General features: G+C 38.8%; 2 protein-coding genes across 4 annotated transcripts in view; both read left to right on the top strand.

The window, feature by feature from the left end:
- Positions 1–12: 12 nt before the first annotated feature.
- Positions 13–5,350, top strand: emb (embigin). Its single transcript, XM_029510549.1, has 9 exons — positions 13–280; positions 1,654–1,731; positions 2,013–2,196; positions 2,603–2,685; positions 2,887–3,023; positions 3,300–3,461; positions 3,750–3,867; positions 3,970–4,003; positions 4,680–5,350. Exons 1-9 carry the CDS (start codon positions 142–144, stop codon positions 4,738–4,740), a joined length of 996 nt encoding a protein of 331 aa, XP_029366409.1. The 5' UTR covers positions 13–141; the 3' UTR covers positions 4,741–5,350.
- Positions 5,351–7,899: 2,549 nt separating this feature from the next.
- The window catches only part of LOC115048788 (membrane-associated phosphatidylinositol transfer protein 2-like), a 36,947-nt gene continuing 26,438 nt past the window's right edge, over positions 7,900–18,408 (top strand). For 2 of the 3 annotated variants that reach the window (XM_029510543.1, XM_029510541.1), the window contains exon 1: positions 7,901–8,746. The gene's annotated coding sequence lies outside the window, so the exon portion shown is untranslated. Of the gene's footprint in view, positions 8,747–18,408 lie in introns of all 3 variants that reach the window. The other variant, XM_029510540.1, reaches the window with a different exon arrangement.

Below are 18,408 nucleotides of genomic sequence, written 5' to 3'. Positions count from 1 at the left end.
TTCATGCTCAACTGTTCAGGAGAGGAGACACTGCACTGCAGTAATGAGAGATAAATTCTGTCAGGTTGAATAATAGATGGAGGCAGCTACTGAGAGGCTGCAGAGTGACATCATAGCTGCGTCACTTGCAGGGGTGGGTTGATGCGACGATGCAGTAAAGGGAGAAAAAAGAGACCCAGTCGCACAGAGGACAGAGACATAATAGTCATGTCAGCATCATGGAAGCAGCTCTTTTTTCAGATCTTCTTGCTTCTCATCACCTGCAGACACATCAATACAAGTAAACTATATTTAAATTTAATTTTGACTGTATGTGGTTGTGTTAACGCTCTGCTTGCATTGTGATTCTCCACTGTCTTCTGTAACCTTGTGAACTGTCAATGAAAATGTCATAGGACTTCAACACCAACATAATGTGCAAGTTTTGGTTTGAAATTATAGTACATAAGTGTTTACTGTCAGTACTTCTACCCCCCCAGTAATTCCATAATCACAAGATGTTAACACTCTCTATCAGGAGAAAAAACGAGCAGCTTTTGTGTACAAAACTGAACAATTCAAAGAAAAAAAAATCATATTTTAAAAATTTTTTTTGTAGCTCTCAAATAAAATGTGCTTGTAGTTGGCTGTAGTTGTTATATTACTTTTTGACTCTTTATATTACTGTGATTCTGTAAATAACCCCATGTACTGTTGGGTCATTTAGGTACATTTCCATATGCATCAGATACGGAAATAAAACATTTGTAAATTCTATCAGGAGGAGGGCACTTTGAAATCTTCGTCGGCCCCTTCTTAAATATTTCAGTAATCTCTCCTCCTGTCTTAGTATTTCTGAAATAAATGCTAATCAACAACAAATAATTATGGACTCTCCCTGTTGTTTTGCTATACATTAATTTTCATTTTTGAGTCATGCAGCAGCTGAACACAGCCATGGTGTGTTCTCTTTACTAAAGAAAGAAGTGAAACTTGAGGGTTGTGGGAATTTCTGAGTGTCGTCTCATTATTTTTCAGAGGGACGAATCCTTTATTATTATACTGTCTTCCTCCTTATTGTCTCTGAAAGCAATATGTTTGGTTGACTGATTGAGTCCGAAATAGTGATGACTGACATTCTCCCTCATCAAACTAGTTAGCTAGTGATGCTAGCAACTTTGTTCGCAATAACTCCTGTCCTACTTGCATTTTAGAGGATTGTCTTTAGTGGCCTCTTTTGGCGTCATCCTTTTAAATTAGGATCCAATAGTTTCAGTTTTCCCTAGAGCAGGTGCTAAATACAGCACCTTTTGAGAAAGGGCCTGTCATCCTGCTGCCAGAAACGAAATAATTTTGTCCTAAGATATAATCTTGACTTCCAACCACTATGGCCAAAACATAGCTCTGATGGAGCCTAAACTGAGGCAAAAATATCTTTGAGACTAAAGTCCACTTGCAATGTGCTGAGCGTTACCAGCAACGAGCAACACTAGTTATTTCGAAACCGGACCCAAAGAAACACCTTAGCGTCATGGAAACCAATTTCCTATTCTGTCAACCACTGGGTAATTCCCTAACGACGACTTCATCCAAATCTAAGACTTTCTGAATGAAGATGTGTAAAGTTGGTGGGTGAATTGATTGTATTGGTAAATTCTTTCCTTTTCTTGTTAGAAACATCTATCCCAACTTCTGCACCAGGGGTGTCCATCACACCTCTGCCACTGGAAGTTAGAAGTGTCGTCCTTAAAGGTAGCCTTAGCCTCAGTTAAACCTTATATTCCATAGAGTTTTTCTTTTGGTGATTTTACAAGAGATAAACAGAAACAATATGGCACTGGTTAATATTAAAAAAATGGCTAGTAGTACTTTTGTATTTGTTTTTTGTATATTTTGTACTTCCTTTAGTTATCTACCAGTAAATTGCTATAGAACTTGAAAATTCAACTGATCTTGATTTAATTGGTAATTTATCAATACTGTATATTGTTTGAGTTTACCAAGTGTCTGTGTCTGTCTAACTCTCACAACAGGTGAAAGTCACACTGAGATTATCGAACTGTTCAACCCTGTTGCTCTAACACTTAAGTGCACCTGGACTGGTGGTCTGAACCCTCTGCCAAACATAACTGGCTACTGGAGGAAAGATGGAGATGAACTCGAGAACAGTCGTGTCACACTGCAGTTGGTAAACAAACAGTACGATCTCACACGAGAGTAAGTGCTATTTGCTATGCCGTGTTGTCTGTTAGTTGAAATACATGCGTGTGTACGTTCTGATTTTATGAATACACTTATAATGTATGCATAGATAATGTTTCAAAATGAGTTTTTATTAGTCTGCATCGACAGTCCATATCAGCAGTGGTAAAAATTCGACCCTTGGGTGTTGTTGTCTGTGATTTAATAAATCTGTTCCACGGCTTGTTGTGAGCTATTGCTTGAATAAAAATAAAGACTATTGTTGACAAGTTAAGCATAACCTCAACACATTTAATTGTAGGACAGGCATGTCATAATGAACTAATATTGCACTGTATGTATAATAACTTATGCATCATTGACTCTAAATGAAATATACTATCTGTTGGCATAAAACCGCTCATCTATTTTTGCTTTACAGGCTCAGGATTGTCAGTGAAGAAAACCTCGGCAATTACTCATGCGTGTTTGGAAATGAAGCCAAAGTAGACTTTATTTTGGAAGGTAGACATTGCATCCTGTGTTATGTGACAGCCTGTTCTGTATTTCATTTTTTCAGCCATTACTTGTCTCCAGCACATCATGTCCCTGTTGCTCGATCAACATTAATATCCATATTTACACGTGTTTAAAGGATGCAGGTAATAGTTATTCAGTGCCATTTTCTCCCCATTATCTCTCGCTCCATTCCCCATTTTAATCCAGTTCCACAGGTTGGTGATGTGCGGGATAAACCAATAGTGAGCTACGTTGGGGATTATGCTGTGATTTTTTGTAAAATACAAGAATCCAAACCAATGCCCGTCTCATGGAACTGGTACAAACTCAATGGGACAGATAAAGTAAGTGAGCTGCTTGCTGACTGGCTGCTTCAGATACAGTATGGCGTTGAATAAAATATATAGTGATGTTTTTTTTTTGTTTTTTTTTAATCGGCACCCTTTTATTTATGTTACCTATTTTTTCATTTGAAAATGTATTGTCTCTAGCCTAACTCTTAAGATGATGTTTATTTCCTCTTGATACCACAACCACAATGCTAATCAGGCCATATTTAATTGTATGACATGATTAATATGATAGCAAGCAATGAGCTGCAGATTGTTTTTGTCCAATAGGAGCAGATTGTTGTTGATGAAAAGCCCCCTCGGTATTTAATCAAAAGTGAAAACAGAAACACCAAGTTGTTGGTGAACAACCTGAGAGAGGCTGACTCTGGCTGGTATTACTGTGAAGCTGTGTACGCCATCAGCACCGCAATAAGCCGCGTGGAGCTGAAGGTCAGTTGCAGAAAATAACTTACATTATTACATTATTATACATTAAGTCAAGGATTATACTTAAATAGCATTTTGTGGTTTCAACTTTGATCATAACTAGCATAAACGTATAATAATTTAAATAACTTAAATAATTTGACATTAAATACCTTGCCAAAAAAAAAAAAACAGACATTTTGTGCTTTTGTCAGTATGATTTTACATGTAATGGAGCAGTTTTTGTTGTTGTTGTTGTGTTGCATTCTCACTTAACTAAAAAATGTGAGTTCTTCCCCACCACTGATGAAGGTCATCTCATTCTGGGAGCCTCTGAAGCCCTTCTTAGTCATCCTGGTTGAGGTGATCCTGTTGGTTGCTGCTATCCTGCTCTATGAGAGAAGTCAGTCCCAAAAAACCTGCCCAGCAGGTAAACAGAGAGCAAACAGAAGCTGTTTTTTTTTCCAGTATGCAGTGTAGTGTACAGTAGGTTGTATTTAACTTTTATTTTTTATTTTTTTCTTACTCTCAGAAAATGGGACAAATGCTGGCGAAACAAACACACAGTGAGTACTCTGTCACTGGCTTTGGTTTTTCAGAAGTAATATATGTAAAGAGTAGGTAAGGTTAACTTTTGGGCACACTCATACCACAGTGTTTTATATTTATTGACTGTTTCGGACACATTTGGACCTAAAGGCAGTTACAAACAGCTTATAAGTATTAAGTAGACTATTTATTTCTTCATGGATAAATATTTTGTAACATTTAGATTGGCTTTTCAATTGTTGCAAATGGGAGTAAGAATGAATACTATACATTTATAACTATGAATCTGATGGCTTCTTAGAACGTGCAAGACCTTTGGCACTTTGGCACTTTGGCATTCATAAATTACCAACATTTATAACTGCATTTTTAAACTGAAACACAAAGCCATGCCATTGCCAACAGAGCACACAGATGAAAGAGAGTTTTCATACAGATACTAGAATTGAAAATTGAATTGGAATTTAATGAAACTTTAAAGTTAAGACTTTGCAGTTTCATTGGATAACATTTCTAGAAGCACTTCTGAAAGAAAATGAGTTACCTTTATTTTAACTAATTCACATGAATGAATTTATAAAACATTAATTAAGGACTTTGTGACCTTAGTAAAGGCATTAATTACAGCTTATAAAGTCTTAAAGGCCAGTGATTTTTGGTTTTTCATTGTGTACATTTTGATCTCTTTAATAGGGTGCAAACAGAAAATAATGGATCAGACGAAAGTTCTTCCATGAGACAGCGTAAAGTTTAAAGGCTGCAATCCAGCAGATTGTAGCATTTGTCTTTAAACCTGTTTTATTTTTCACCAAAGCAAAATGCAATAACACCCTTTTCATTTGTAAAGTTTTCTTTTTTGGTCTATATCACAAGAGGAAATGTGTGGGGTCACAGTGCATGAGAGAGCAAAAGACTCTGGTGTTTAGCATTAAACTGTGTATCTCACTTCCTGCAGAGAAACCACATTGTACTCTTTACACCTCCCTGTGACTTTATTATTGAGGGAAAGTGTGATATATTAGTTTTGACATCAAACTCAATTCCTTTTTACTGATTTCTGCTTGTGAGTAGTGCCTTACACCCTCTTAAAGCAATGAACTAACTCATACTGTGCTTGCAATGACTTCCTGAAGTTTGTGCTTATAAAACTACTGTTCACAACGTTCGCACACTATAAATCACCTTACTGATCAAGATTTATTTTAAAGTGTGCAGATGTGTGTTGTGCATGTTAACGTATCAGAAGATGTTCAGAAATAATCTGAAATCATTTACTGCCAATCATAACTTTTTTGTTGTGTGCCTGTAGTTTTAATTGTAAGGCCTTTTATGTCAAATATCAGATTAAAAATTATTCACTTTAATTGTGTTTACTTCAGTAATTTGCATTTAACGCATTTTTGAAAGCATTTGCGTTTGTGGACACAAATGCTTCCCAATAGGCCCCAAATAACAATCAATCAATCATCGGAATGGTTGAAATTGCAATCTCATGAAAAATGTTGAATCGCTGTTTAAATACCGATGAAATTCGACATGAGATAATGCTGTCAACAATGACATGGTAGCAACATTGATTTGAGCGCTCCTGGTCGATGGGTTGATTCCTTGATACCATTTGGCGGTAAGACTGACGACCCCGAGCACGACCCCCTCCAGTCTATTAGACAGTCCTTGAGTTTATGACGCTTCACAGCACACCTTTCCAATTTGCGGCGCCGTACACTGGGTCCTTCGGTCGGAAGGACAGCGGTGTGAGTGAGTGTCAGAGATTTTGTTGGTACTGTTAGCGGCTTTTCGGCGTGTGCGTGTGTGTGCGTGCGCGTGTGCGTGCGTGCAGGCTGGACGTCCAGCTCTCTGCAGCTCTGAGCCCTCAGTGAATTTAACGAAACTGGGCCATTCAACGCGCTCCCTGTCTATGAAATAAACAAACGTGTGAATAAAATGAACTGGATAAATTCATCAAGTGACTTGGAGCGACTTTTTGGAAAGACTTTCCCTCGCTGAGGAGATGGCAACAGTTGAATTTATATTACATCCATTTATCAAAGTAAAACTAAACGAAAGAAGGTCGCCCTTTCTTCAATCCGTGGAAAACCCCTCAGCTGTGAACAAAACCTGTTGCTCTCCAACTTTTTTGCGGGAGTCCGTATATTACCCCAATATTCACATTCCTTCAGTTTGTCGTTATTAGTGGATGACGATGGAAACTGTTTAATATTCTGCACCAAAGTGCTTTAAAGAATAGTAATGATAAATATAAATGGGCTATGAATGGAAATTATATAATGTCCCACTCTCGAGGTGTCCTACATTACACTACTTTCCTGTGATATGCTTATTAAAAAAATGTTATTTCAGACTTCCGTCAGCTGCAGTGTCTGGATACTGCACCTCTTTGTAAATGAGATGAAGTTATTGTACATGTAAAGATATGACCACCGTAAATGTGTCAGTTTGGCGAGACTGATGATTGGTATTGATGCAGGTGATGTTGTATTTGGATATCCAGATTAAAGGCGTTCATTTTGTGCATTTCATTGTTCAAATCAGTTGTATTTATTGTAAACCTAAGCTGTTTTAACGAACCTGACATGACATGAACATGACAGGCACTATTGCCTGTAAAGCCTAAAGTCTGAAAAAGAATTTCAGAATTACACATTTCGGACGATGAATAACACGCAACCCAGTTTTCACACTAACAGGAACATCAGCAACAACATAAAATGGAATAAAATGATGGATTAATAATTGGCACTTTCCTGGACAGCAGGTTTGCAGTTATATTTATTTGTTTGTCATTCACCTCACACATTACATAACAGTCCATTTTACATGATGCACGACAGGGCTGTTGAATATAATACAATTTAACATTGTGATGTTTGTCAGTTGCAGGTCCTCACCACTGATTTCTTCTTATCTTGTGTTTTGGGCAAGTTTCCTAAAAAGGTGCTATCATTTTTTGTAAACTGCAGATGTCCATTTAAAACTAAAAATGCATGAAATTAAAAGAAAGGTTTCAAAGTTTTATCCACATACACAGAGATAATGAAATATAATATAATTCTTCCTGCTCTCTCCCTTGATATGGACTATAATTAGTTAATCAGGAAACCATGTAGGTCACAGAGAAAAGAGAAATCTTTCTGCTGACCTGTGATGACACCTGTGATAATATTGAGGGTAGGGGAGGTATATTTTTAATTACTTGAAGTTTATCTTCGGTGCACATATTAAACTTATTATACTTACTTCCATTTTAGTGCATTCCAACCTTGACTTTGTCATTCATGTGTGGATCTTGCAAATATTACAAGAGAAATTTTTTGGTCACAAATTTATTTTGACCAGTCTGTACATATAATATTTTTCATTTCATGTTTAAGATACTTTGTGCAGAGATTTAATAAAAAGATTGTGTTGTAATGTAACTAATATAATAATAAATACTATAAAATATACATGCAGTAGAAAATGTATGAGGGCAGTAATTTGCTGTTGCACAAACACAAATTTAAACATTGTATTATTGTGATTAAACTACATGAAGAAAATGTGCAATATCAAAGTAGACGTGATTCCACATTCAAAAATATAAAAATGAGCAAACTGGCTACAAGTAAGTTTGTCTTTGCTGCCAGCCACACTGTAACCCACCCCTGAGGCTGAGTGAAGCTCTACAGGCACTCAGGACTAGAGAAACTGCCTTTTTAACCTCCAACTGTGTGCGGAAATGCGTGAGTGTTTCATCCAGATCAGCTCATACATGCTGCATCTCCAGCAGGAGGCGTCCTGATATCGAAACTGCTCAGCTGGATGTCTGTGCGGTCAGAGCTTAGTGAAGGCCGCGGAAGGAAACACGGACACCGGAAGTTGTGCGATCGTTCCTGTCAGAGTTAAGGCTCCTGTGTACGGGGGGATTTGTTTTTCCACACACAATTAATTTCACTTCCTAACTTAGTTTGTGGTAGAGAGAGGGAGTGGTGGTGGACGGATATCTCGCCTGATATTGCTACTTTAAGCAGATTAACCAACCCCGGCGGAAGAGCTTTTCGTGTGTTTTAAACCCCACCTCACATGTCAGACTCTTATTTTTGAAGCGCGTACCGGAAAGCTGGCTGTGCCGGCGGTTGATGTCGTGTCTGAGCGGACTGAAGTCTTGCGGCGACTCAGACTTGAGCAGTGACAACTTACGATGGCGAGAGCTCTTCAGCCGTCTGCCCTTCGCTGTTCGCGGTTCCCTGGACGGAGGCGGCAGCTGCTGGGCTGAGTCCGCCTGCCGGGTCGATTCGGTCGCTTCAGGACGAGCCCGGCCGCCAACTCCTGCGAGGGCAGCTCGGATATTCAAGGACATTTTGACGTTTCCATCGCTCCGTTGGCCTTGTCTGCCGATTGAGGAAATCCAGCGTGCGGTTCTCCTGCGCAATGATGTGGCCAGATTTAGCCAACACAGTCAGAAACGGCGGCTGAGTCTAGTTTTTTTTTTTTTTAAACAAACAAACAACAACCAAACTACCGGGCTGATGATGTTTCTATGTCTGTCATCCTTACACGTTGTACCCGCAGCCCTTCCTCCGCCGAGGGAAATCACTGTCCGACTTTAGATGCGTTCATCTCAACCATGGTCCAACCATCGTTTCCTGACGCTGTCCAGTCGGCGGATATTCGGTGCTGAAGGGAAAACCGTGTGACCGGAGACGGACAGGCCGACAAACTTGGACCGAGTGTGGAAGCCCGCGGAGCATCAGGTCCAGGTATGTGAGCAGCACCGTCGTTACCGTGCCGCCGTGTTGCTAGGTAACTAACTGACGGCGGGTTTACTCCAGTTCACTTTTTTTTTTTTTTAACCATCCACCATCCTAACACCTTCAACAAGTCTTCTTCTACAGGGCTTTTAATACCACGCTGCTGCCACAGCTGAGCGTTGAATGTGTTTAGACTAACTTTGGCCTGCAGAGGTGCTCTCCTGCTCTGGCCCTGCTTCCTTGTTGCTGTCACTCAGACCTGTTTGTTACATGCTCCTCTCCTTGAAAGCTGTCCTGATCTTATCACACTCTGCCTCCCATCACATTTCGAAAGAGCATTCACTTAAATCGCCAGAGGCATCATGTTTTTGGATAGGCATGCACCACCATGCAAAAACGCAAACACAGCATGTGATGGTGTTGAATACTGAACACGAGCAGACCTCCATCAGCAGATACTGGGAAGTGAAGGAGAGCTCAAATCCAACGTCGGCTGCAGTCAGTTTGTGTATGACATACATGCCATCAGCTGCGTTCTTTTTCAAGATCACTTTGTGAGTTTTTCAGCATCAGGACTCATTCCACTTGACTCAGCAGGGTCTGGGTGAGTCACTGAGGCGGTGCTGTCTTGGGGGCTGTGGCGTCTGTTGTCCAGATGATGGCCCGGTTATGAGGACGGGAGCTGCGACATGGCCACTCCACTGTGACCACCTCCCTGCTTTTATTCCAGCAGGTCTTTCAAACTGAGACTGGTATTGAGATTTATCTGCGTAATAATCACTACTCAGCCTAAAAACAACAAGAACCATCTTGCACTTGGGTTATTTTGGTGATGAAAAAATATATCACAATATTCTAGATTGGCTATTGGGTTGTAAAATGTATTCACTGTGCATAGTGTCTTTTTTCTCTTGACATGTTAAAACTTGCATCTGCTTCCTGGAAGCAATTGACAGTTGTCGGGATTGTGTAACTCACTCAGCATCTAGTTGCTCCCAGTTCTTCACCTCGTTCTTAATTTTATTGACTTTGTTATGTTTTGAAGGAACATAAAAACACACACTTAAGATGCAAAGTTCTCAAGAAGTGCAGTTTGCAAATTGTGTTTGCGTTTTTTTTTTTTCTTTCTTTCTCAAGATTAATTGCAAGTGCAAGTTTGTTTTCCTTCAGAGTTACTGTTGGGTTTTACGTTTGGACAAGCCCAATACTTGTTTTTTTATTTTTGATTGGAAGCACACATGGCTGTTTTTGCCTCTAATTGCAGTGATTACTACATAGAACATTTTCTATGAGACACCTCTATGAGAAAGACAGTTAGCTGCTGCCTGTCTGCTCTGATCATTAAGAGCAAACTGCTTGAAGTGACGGCCATTGATTCCAGCAGGAGTATCACTGATGACCCAGAATTCAGACCTCTCCATGTAAGAATGCATTGCACTTTTTTTCTTCCAAGTTAAGACTTTTAGCATACCTACAGGGATTTCTTCTGTAACAGTGGCAGCTCCTCCAGATATTTGTCTAACCAGTTTTCCCTCCCCTAAGTAGATATGCTTAAGTAGCACATGCAGGGCATGGGAAGTGTTGTCGACAATGGAAATTTTTTTTAAGTGTGTTAAGAGTTTTCAAGTTAGGCAAGGTCCTATTCTCTTTTTTAAGCAGTTGCAGTTTATTCTTCTGTTAATTTGTAGTTGAGTAAAAGAAGATAAGTAATTTAATGACTGTCTTATCTTAGTTTTTTTGTATGGCAGTTTTTTCATGTAACAGCAAGTTTGATTTGCTTAATGGGGAGGGGAACAGCATGTTCGTCTAATCATTTGTCAGTAGTGCTGCAGTATTTCTGTGGATAGTAAGGTGCAAGCATGACATGTTGTTTAATGAAATTGGTAATTTAATGCACAGATTATATAATGTACCTTAGCCATGTTTTAAAAAAGGTTTTACTTTTTAATCATCATTCTTAGCATTATCAGTTGTGGATTATGTCCTCAAGCAAGGTCTACAGTACTGCAGACACAACAGTGTTCATAAGCACACACTGATTTCACTAGTCTTAACCTTCATTTACTGTGAGTTTATTTTCAAGTCTGTGAGTGCAGACACTGGAATTGAGCCATGCTGTTGGATAGATTTAACTCGACAACATGTCTAATCGCTCTAATCTCATTGGCAGCTCTCTGACTCTTTTACTTTTAGCTCCTCATAAGGGCATCTGAATGATTCCTTTTAAGATTCCCTATTTAATGGTTTAGGCTAAGAAGCTTGTTTATAATGGCATTATTTTTGTTTAAATGCATCTACCGCATGTTTCCTATATTATTTAAATTTATGCTTATTGAGATTGTTTTGCTGTGGAATAGATTTAGAATTGGTGATTATTCATCTGCTCAAAAAGATTGCGAGGTTATCACCCCAGATTTTTTAGTTACCAACTTTTAATGAGTTTCACATATTCATTTTATATGCATATTGTATTATTAAATTGATTTTTTGGAATAAACTTTAATTAAATTAAACATTATTCTGTAGTAAACAATTCTTTGAGTTTTTTTATATTGTTTAGTACAGTTTAGAAGGAATTTGAGAAGAAGACAGTAGTTGACATGGTGAAAGCTGATAGCTCTTAAACTCTCAGGTGCCACCAGACATGGTATCATGCTACTGAAGGAGAGAGTGGAGGTGGTTATGAATCACTCCATTGTCTCTAGTTTGTAGTTTTGTTTTGTTTGTTGTTCACCGGCTGTATTTACTGAATTAAAGTAATTTGAATCTGTTTTTAAGCTGACACAGGGTAGCAGAGGAGATATTTCTATACCCATTTTGATATATGAGAAGAATAATTGTATTCAGATACTAAGCAAATGTTGATTCTTTCATGTCATACAGGTCTGTCTTGTAAATTTATCCACCACTCCTCCAATGTTATACATTTGCTGGAGTGCTCTACAACTGCCTTTTGGTTGGAGGGAAAATGCACTTCGAATATGTAAATATGTTCTGTATGTCTGAATGACTGTGGAGTGGAAAATTCCTGACAGTGAAGTCTGTAGCTTGTGAGCAAGGGTCCTATTCCTGTTAGACTATTCACAGCACTGCGTGTAATCTTTAAGTGTTCTGTTTTTTTTCTTTGATGTGACAGGTCTTCTGTGTTCTTCTTACAATTGTCAGTTTGCTTATATTTGACTTCCTGCATAAGTCTCTAATCGTGAAGCTAGGAGGTAAACCAGTGACAAAATGAGTACACAAACATTGAGTAATGATATTATGGCTGGGAAAAGAAAAAGAGCCAGAAACCCGAAAAAGACTCACTTCCTGTCAGTTAAAGTTGAATGACGTCTTCACCACATCATTTCGTTCCATATCTGTGTGTTTGAGCAGATCATAAGATGAGATCAGAGGCACAGGAAGAACAGAAAACCTTCTATTACAAACATTGTGAAATGACCCATGGGCTTTCTTAAGTGTTAACTATAAGGGAAATAAATGTGAGAAGATTTGGCGAGGTGCTGGCTCAGCTACTGTAACATATCGTTTTCGACATTTCCTTTTTCCACGTTTTGGTACAATTTGGTCAGTCTAAGCATAGGTGTGGTGTAGTCTTGGCTCTTGGGATGATTCAGAAGTCTTATTTTGGAAATCAGTTGCCTGTTGATCTCCTGCATCTTGTATACATACAACATGATGTTGACTGTTTGTCCCACCCAAAAAAATAATGTCTTCATCACTCCCTTTTATATTTTCTGTTGGTAAACCAGACAAGCTGGTATTCCAGTCTCTCTGTTGCTCCTGTCTCAAAATAGGTGGATTGTTCATATAGTTAGACTGGCCAGTTTCCTGTAATTACCGTGTTTGGATATCATATAAGTCTGTTTATGCTCCATTTCGGTGTGTTAATGTGGAAATGCAATTTCTGAAATGAACTTACATAAAGGTATTGAAGGTAGTAAACAGGATTCACAACAAGCCTCTTTTATATTGTCTTGGACTGTATAGTCTAAATAATTTTTCCCACAGCTGATAACTCGCGGTACAAAGACTCAAGTCATGTTGGCGTCATTTCATTGACAGTCAATAGAGACTGATTGTTATAGGCACTGACAGCACCAGAGGGGATTTAAAAAAGTCTGGCTGTACATGTTATACTGCTTTGAAGTTTTAAAGTTTTGAAACATCAATACAAAATCAGCTTTATAAAATTTCCTTTTTGTTCCTCTGTATTATCTGTCATGGGACACAACTGCTGGTGTGTTGGGTTAGGAGTGCTGAAACAGGAAACTGCACTAGGTAAACGTCCCAATCGCTGCTCAGGGTTGTTCAAGCAGACACAAAAATCTATGAACTATAGCTTGCCAATACAATTCTAATCATAAAATGAAATGAAAATTCACGTCTTGTCCTCAAATACAGCTATGATTTGAACAGTCAGGTTGGGTGACAAAATGTGATTGAGTGATTTATTTATTTATTTATTTATTAAGGTGGACTATTTCTCTGAAATCAACTCTCTGGGTCCCCTGTACATGATCAGTCTCACACCTGCTTTGGAACTAGATAATGATGATGACTAGATGAAGAACATTAATAATCTACTAATGTCAAAATCTTGCATTCAGTTTCATTGTACAATGAATGCAATCTGCATCAGAGATGATATGAGTTGGTAATATTACTGTGTCTGTTGCATGTTGATCACGCTGAGACAAGCTTTCACTCTGCAACTGCTCTGCAGTTCATCTCACACATAATTACCTCTGTTTACAAATTAAAAGTTCCCTGTGATTGTGTATCAAGGAAAGTTAGGAAAGCCAATCTATTCTGGAAGTAAAACTGATATTATTTGACCTACCAGAATGATCAGGAAATGGTCTTTCTTGATGTCAGAGAGAGGTTTGAATGTCTCACAACATTATTTCTCATTCAGAAAGGAATAATATAATTTTCCTAACTCAGGTTTAAAGTTAAAGCTTGATTGATTGTCCAGTATTTAGAGTAGTGCAACACAATATAAGTATAAACAATGTCATTATTCAGTAACATAGTTAGAGAACTCAAAGTCTTTGTTGGGTTAAGGATGTCCTTACAGTCATCCAGGTAGTTATAGGGAGTTCAAACCGCCCTCAAAACATCTTCACTGAGGGGAAAATCAGGGTGCACTCCCAGCTTGCTGCTTATTTAAAGGTCTGAATTATCTGTTTAATTAATCTTCAGCAGACAATCAGGAATCATGACCATATTTCAGGCGAGCCTCCATTGTGCACCTGGGTGCCAGCTCAGTACTGAAGAGAATGTTCTGTTTTGTTGGCAATTTGAGCTTCAGAGAGTTTGTCCTTCGCTCCAAGCCTGCCTTCCAACTTCCCCTCCCATGAACAAAGCAGGTGATGTGAATTCTGGTGTTGAGCTGTTGACAGGGACAACAGGGGTACAACCTGTCCCCACGCATCCTTGATGAGCCAGCTGATGAAAGGCACATCACTGAAATGTTCCTCGAGTGGCTGTGTCTGGAAAATGAGACAAAGACAAACACTTGTGCAGGCCTGCTCCATGTCCTCTTCAGTTTAGACATGTTTTCTGGCAATGTGGATGGACTTCAAAGAAGGATTCAGTTCTTTCATACCACACAACCATCTTCATTCCTGAGTTAATTACTTCATTTTATGGAGGAGGCACTAAGTCTCAAATGGACATCCTGTAAGGGGATGGTGATGTTGCTTTGTGTTGATAGGCCGGTGCATTACGTGAATGTAAGGCTCACTGAGAGGCACACCTTCACCACCAAGAAACATCTTAGAATCGTAAAGCAATAATATCTACTTATGTAAGAAAGTAAGAAGTTAACAATGCCACAAGATGACAGATTAACTCATCTAATCTGTGTGGGGCATAGACTGGTGTAAAATGGAAATGCTGCTTGCACCACCCTGTCATTGAAGAATATATTGGTTAGTGGATCTCTTCCCGCTCATGTTTCCATGTCCACATTAGTTGCGAGGCTTTGGTTAATCGTTAAAGTCTACAAATCACATTTTTATTTGAGCTAAGTTATTGTTTAACCATGCAGTTTTCACAATGAATTGGCTCTGCGTGTGTTGTCAGTGTGGACCATTTATGCCCTTTTTATGTGCATTTCATTTAGTTTTATTCTAACCCAGCCCTAGCAATCGTCGCTGCCTCACATGGATCATGTAAAATGAAAGCAACAGTGCTGCTTCATTTCACTGTACCAGCACTCCCCTTTCTTTTCCACTGGCCGCAGACACCTGATTTCTCTGAGACTAAAAATAGACTCCTTCAGGCCCCAACTCTCCCTCTTTGCACTCTCTCACCTCTTTCCCTTTTTCCCTCCCAGTATCCAGGTTTTTATTGAGTAGTCTGTCTGCATCATACCCCAGCTCTGCTTAAATTTGCCAGACAAAGCACGTTGTCTACATTCATAGCAGCGTGTCTTGGTATGGGAGAGATGTCAGAATCTTTTGATATCAAGCTGATGGGAGAGTTTCTGGTTTACATAGGTTTTCACAGATAAGAAAATCCTGTGGTGATTGAGCCTGCTCTTCTGATGAGCTGGAAAGCTGACCCCGGAACCCATGAAAATGTTGGCCAAAGTCATAGGAGTGTGAGCATCTATGAAAATGGCCTTTTATGGTCAGTGTGAGAGACACTTGTGTCTTTGGTAACCGTGCAGAAGACTTGGGATTTTTTTGTGCTGCATAAAAGAGTTTGAATTTTTTGACAAAAGGGCAAATGGTTGATATCAACCTTTTATAACAGCTTTCTTATCATTGGCAGCTAACTTTCATTGATGTATGGTATCCTCTTAATGAGTTCAGGCCTTCTCCACAGAGTCAATCACTCAAACTAAAGACAGAAGAACACAATAGCCATAATGGAGACAGGTGCTGTGCTAAGATCAGCTTTATATTTCCTTCCTTTTACAGATTGGGGTGAGGTCATTTATTACTAACTGAAGGGGTTATCGGGTATTCCTTGAATTGAAATGAATGATGTAAGCTGATAACATCAAGAGTTAGTGTCCTGCATAGATCAGGGAACATAATTTAAGCTTCCCTCCACCTGTTGTTTCTCACTGTTGCTGCAGAATTCCTTTTGGTGGACATTTGCATATTTTTCTGCCTTTCTGTTCCCAGTTCAAATTTTCAGATCTCTCTTCTCTCTCAGCCAATAGAGCATGAGAAATTGCAGCATTGACAAAGTTTTTTTCCCAACGATTTAATTAATTAAATGCTAGTATTCATTTTCAGCCCATTCTTCTCATTCACTATTAGATATTTTAAGTTAGTTAAATTCATATTTGACTTAATAAAAAGACCTTGCAAATGCTTAAGACAGAACTTTTTTTTGCCCTCTGATGCAGGTAGTCGAAGTGAGGTAGCATAAAATGTACCTTGGCATTATTTTAAACCAAAGTACAGTATTAGCAGAAAATATGCAAAGACGCTTTCAAACCAGCATGAGGACTCTGTGAAGCCCACATATCTGTATTTAGGTTTATGGCTTAGCTACTTTATTTTAATCCTGCATTCTGTTATACGAAGAACTACGGTCTACATGTATGACAGGTGTCTAAATTTAGGTTGACGACACAGTAGAATCAGTTAGCTTTGCTGGCGGTGGTTGTAGCTATAAGAGTTAAGTGTGAATGAGCTGTGGTGAAGGAAGAACAGAGACTAATGGAAGTGAAAGTGGAGATGGGAGGAACAGAAGAAGTATCAACCTAAGTAGCGTCTCGTCTCCACTTTCCTCGTCACTCTGACATCATCTGGGCAACCAATGAAGAAAGGGTCCTTGGTGTCTCCATGGTAACCCCCCCCCCAATTCATACAATGACGGAAAGTATAAGTATTCCCTCCCCTGCCCCTGCAGGAGAGGGAATACAGCTTAGCTCCAGGCAAAATGTTTTTCTTTGCAAGTTTAATAGAGTATAATTTTTCATTTTTGTCTTTTTTGACATATCTATTGCAAAAAAATTGTGCACGTACTTTGGAAGTTTTTATTAAGTCAGGGGAAATTAAAATAGACAGAAAATTTTGTTTATCCATTGACTTTACACCACAAATGTGAAATACTGCTAAAATTGCTACACACATTTGAAATCTCATCATCTGTTTGCTTTCAGTGCTCATAAATATCATGTATGTATGAAGTCTCCTGAGGTTGATGTTTAAAAACACAAATAACACAAGTTAGACTTACTGGATATTTTACATGAGTTCATGTTTTCAAACTTTCATTTCAATCAGGCTATCTAAACTTCTGAATTTCTGAGTGTCAACACCTGAAGGCTCATACATATGAAATTTAATACCAGCTTTCTGGTATTGTCTCACTCCAGCCTCAGCCATATCAGTGTGATATTTCCGAGTCAAAGCCACTCTGGACTATTGTGAGAGATTGTTAATAGCAGTGATACTGGAAATCCATTAGTCGTCGTTCCTCCAGGCCTTTGTGGCTTTTTTTTTTTTTGTGCTGTTACTGGCAAACAAGTGCTCAGCATTAGGCTCCACATTAGCGCGACGGCCTTAATTTGTATTGGAATCCTCATTCAGGGGCTGATGTTGATATTTCAGAGTGAATGTCTAAGTCTACAGAAGAATATCCTGTGTTTTCTGTCTATGGGTTACACAAATTAACTAATGGGGTGGACAAAATGCTAGGGTAGCGATGCTTTCCTTTTCTGTATCTGTCCAAGTTACATAAGACTGCTCTCAGCACCGTTGATTTGAGCGCTCAGAGAGAATGACGGCAAGAGGAGATCCTCATTTAACCTTGGCATGTAACTGATTAATCCAAGTGTAATTTGCATAGAAGGTCATCTAATTTTGGAGTTAAGAATGAAGCATGGAGTTTATTTGAAAAAGAGTTGGTATGTAATGACGGGCAGATGAGTGCAACTGAGGCGTAAGAAAAACAATGGCTCCAATTATTACGAGCGCTTAAGGTTCTCAGCTGTGCTCACCACATTTGTTTGTCAAATTCTAATTGCATGCTTTGGGGGTATCTAATCTAATCTAAGTCTATTTTTCTGGTTGTTTGGAGCTTTAGATGTTAACTGATCTGTCTTGGAGTAAACTCATGTTTGCATGAGATTTTTGTATTGCTATTTTCATGCATGTCACTATCCAGCAATATATTTGTTAGTTTGAAAGCTGATATAAATTAGTTGTAGTATTCTTTACATGAATCTACCGCCATAATGTAACAACTAAAAGTCATATTGAGTTGATGGTTAATATTTAGTTTGGCAGGTGATTTATCATCTTGCTTGGCACTAATCTTCTCCACTAAGTTCTGCTTTCTTCATTACACCAAAATCTCTGCTGTGTGTGTAGTTCTTGTTTGTCCACCCCTCCCTTTAAACCAGGATCATTTTTAGAAGCAGTTCTTGTAGGCCTGCTGTAGGAGGAAGAGGATGAGTAGCAGAAGGAGGAGGGACGCAATAGAGGAGAAGCTCACAGGGTGTCAAATATTTTTAGCTTTCTCTTGTTGTTCTCAAATGTACAAAGAACAAGGGCAGATTGTGCATTGCACCTTCTTAGCTTGTACAGGAGCATGGGCCTGAGAGACAGTAGGAGTGGTGGCCTTATTGTGAGCTTATTGTATTAACAGTATGTGGCAAGTGTTGTGGCACCACTATTTTTTGTGTTTCAGATTTTTTT

Source organism: Echeneis naucrates, chromosome 9 (assembly GCF_900963305.1).
Source record: "Echeneis naucrates chromosome 9, fEcheNa1.1, whole genome shotgun sequence".
Lineage (NCBI taxonomy): Eukaryota > Metazoa > Chordata > Actinopteri > Carangiformes > Echeneidae > Echeneis > Echeneis naucrates.
This window is presented reverse-complemented; position numbering and strand designations above follow the sequence as displayed.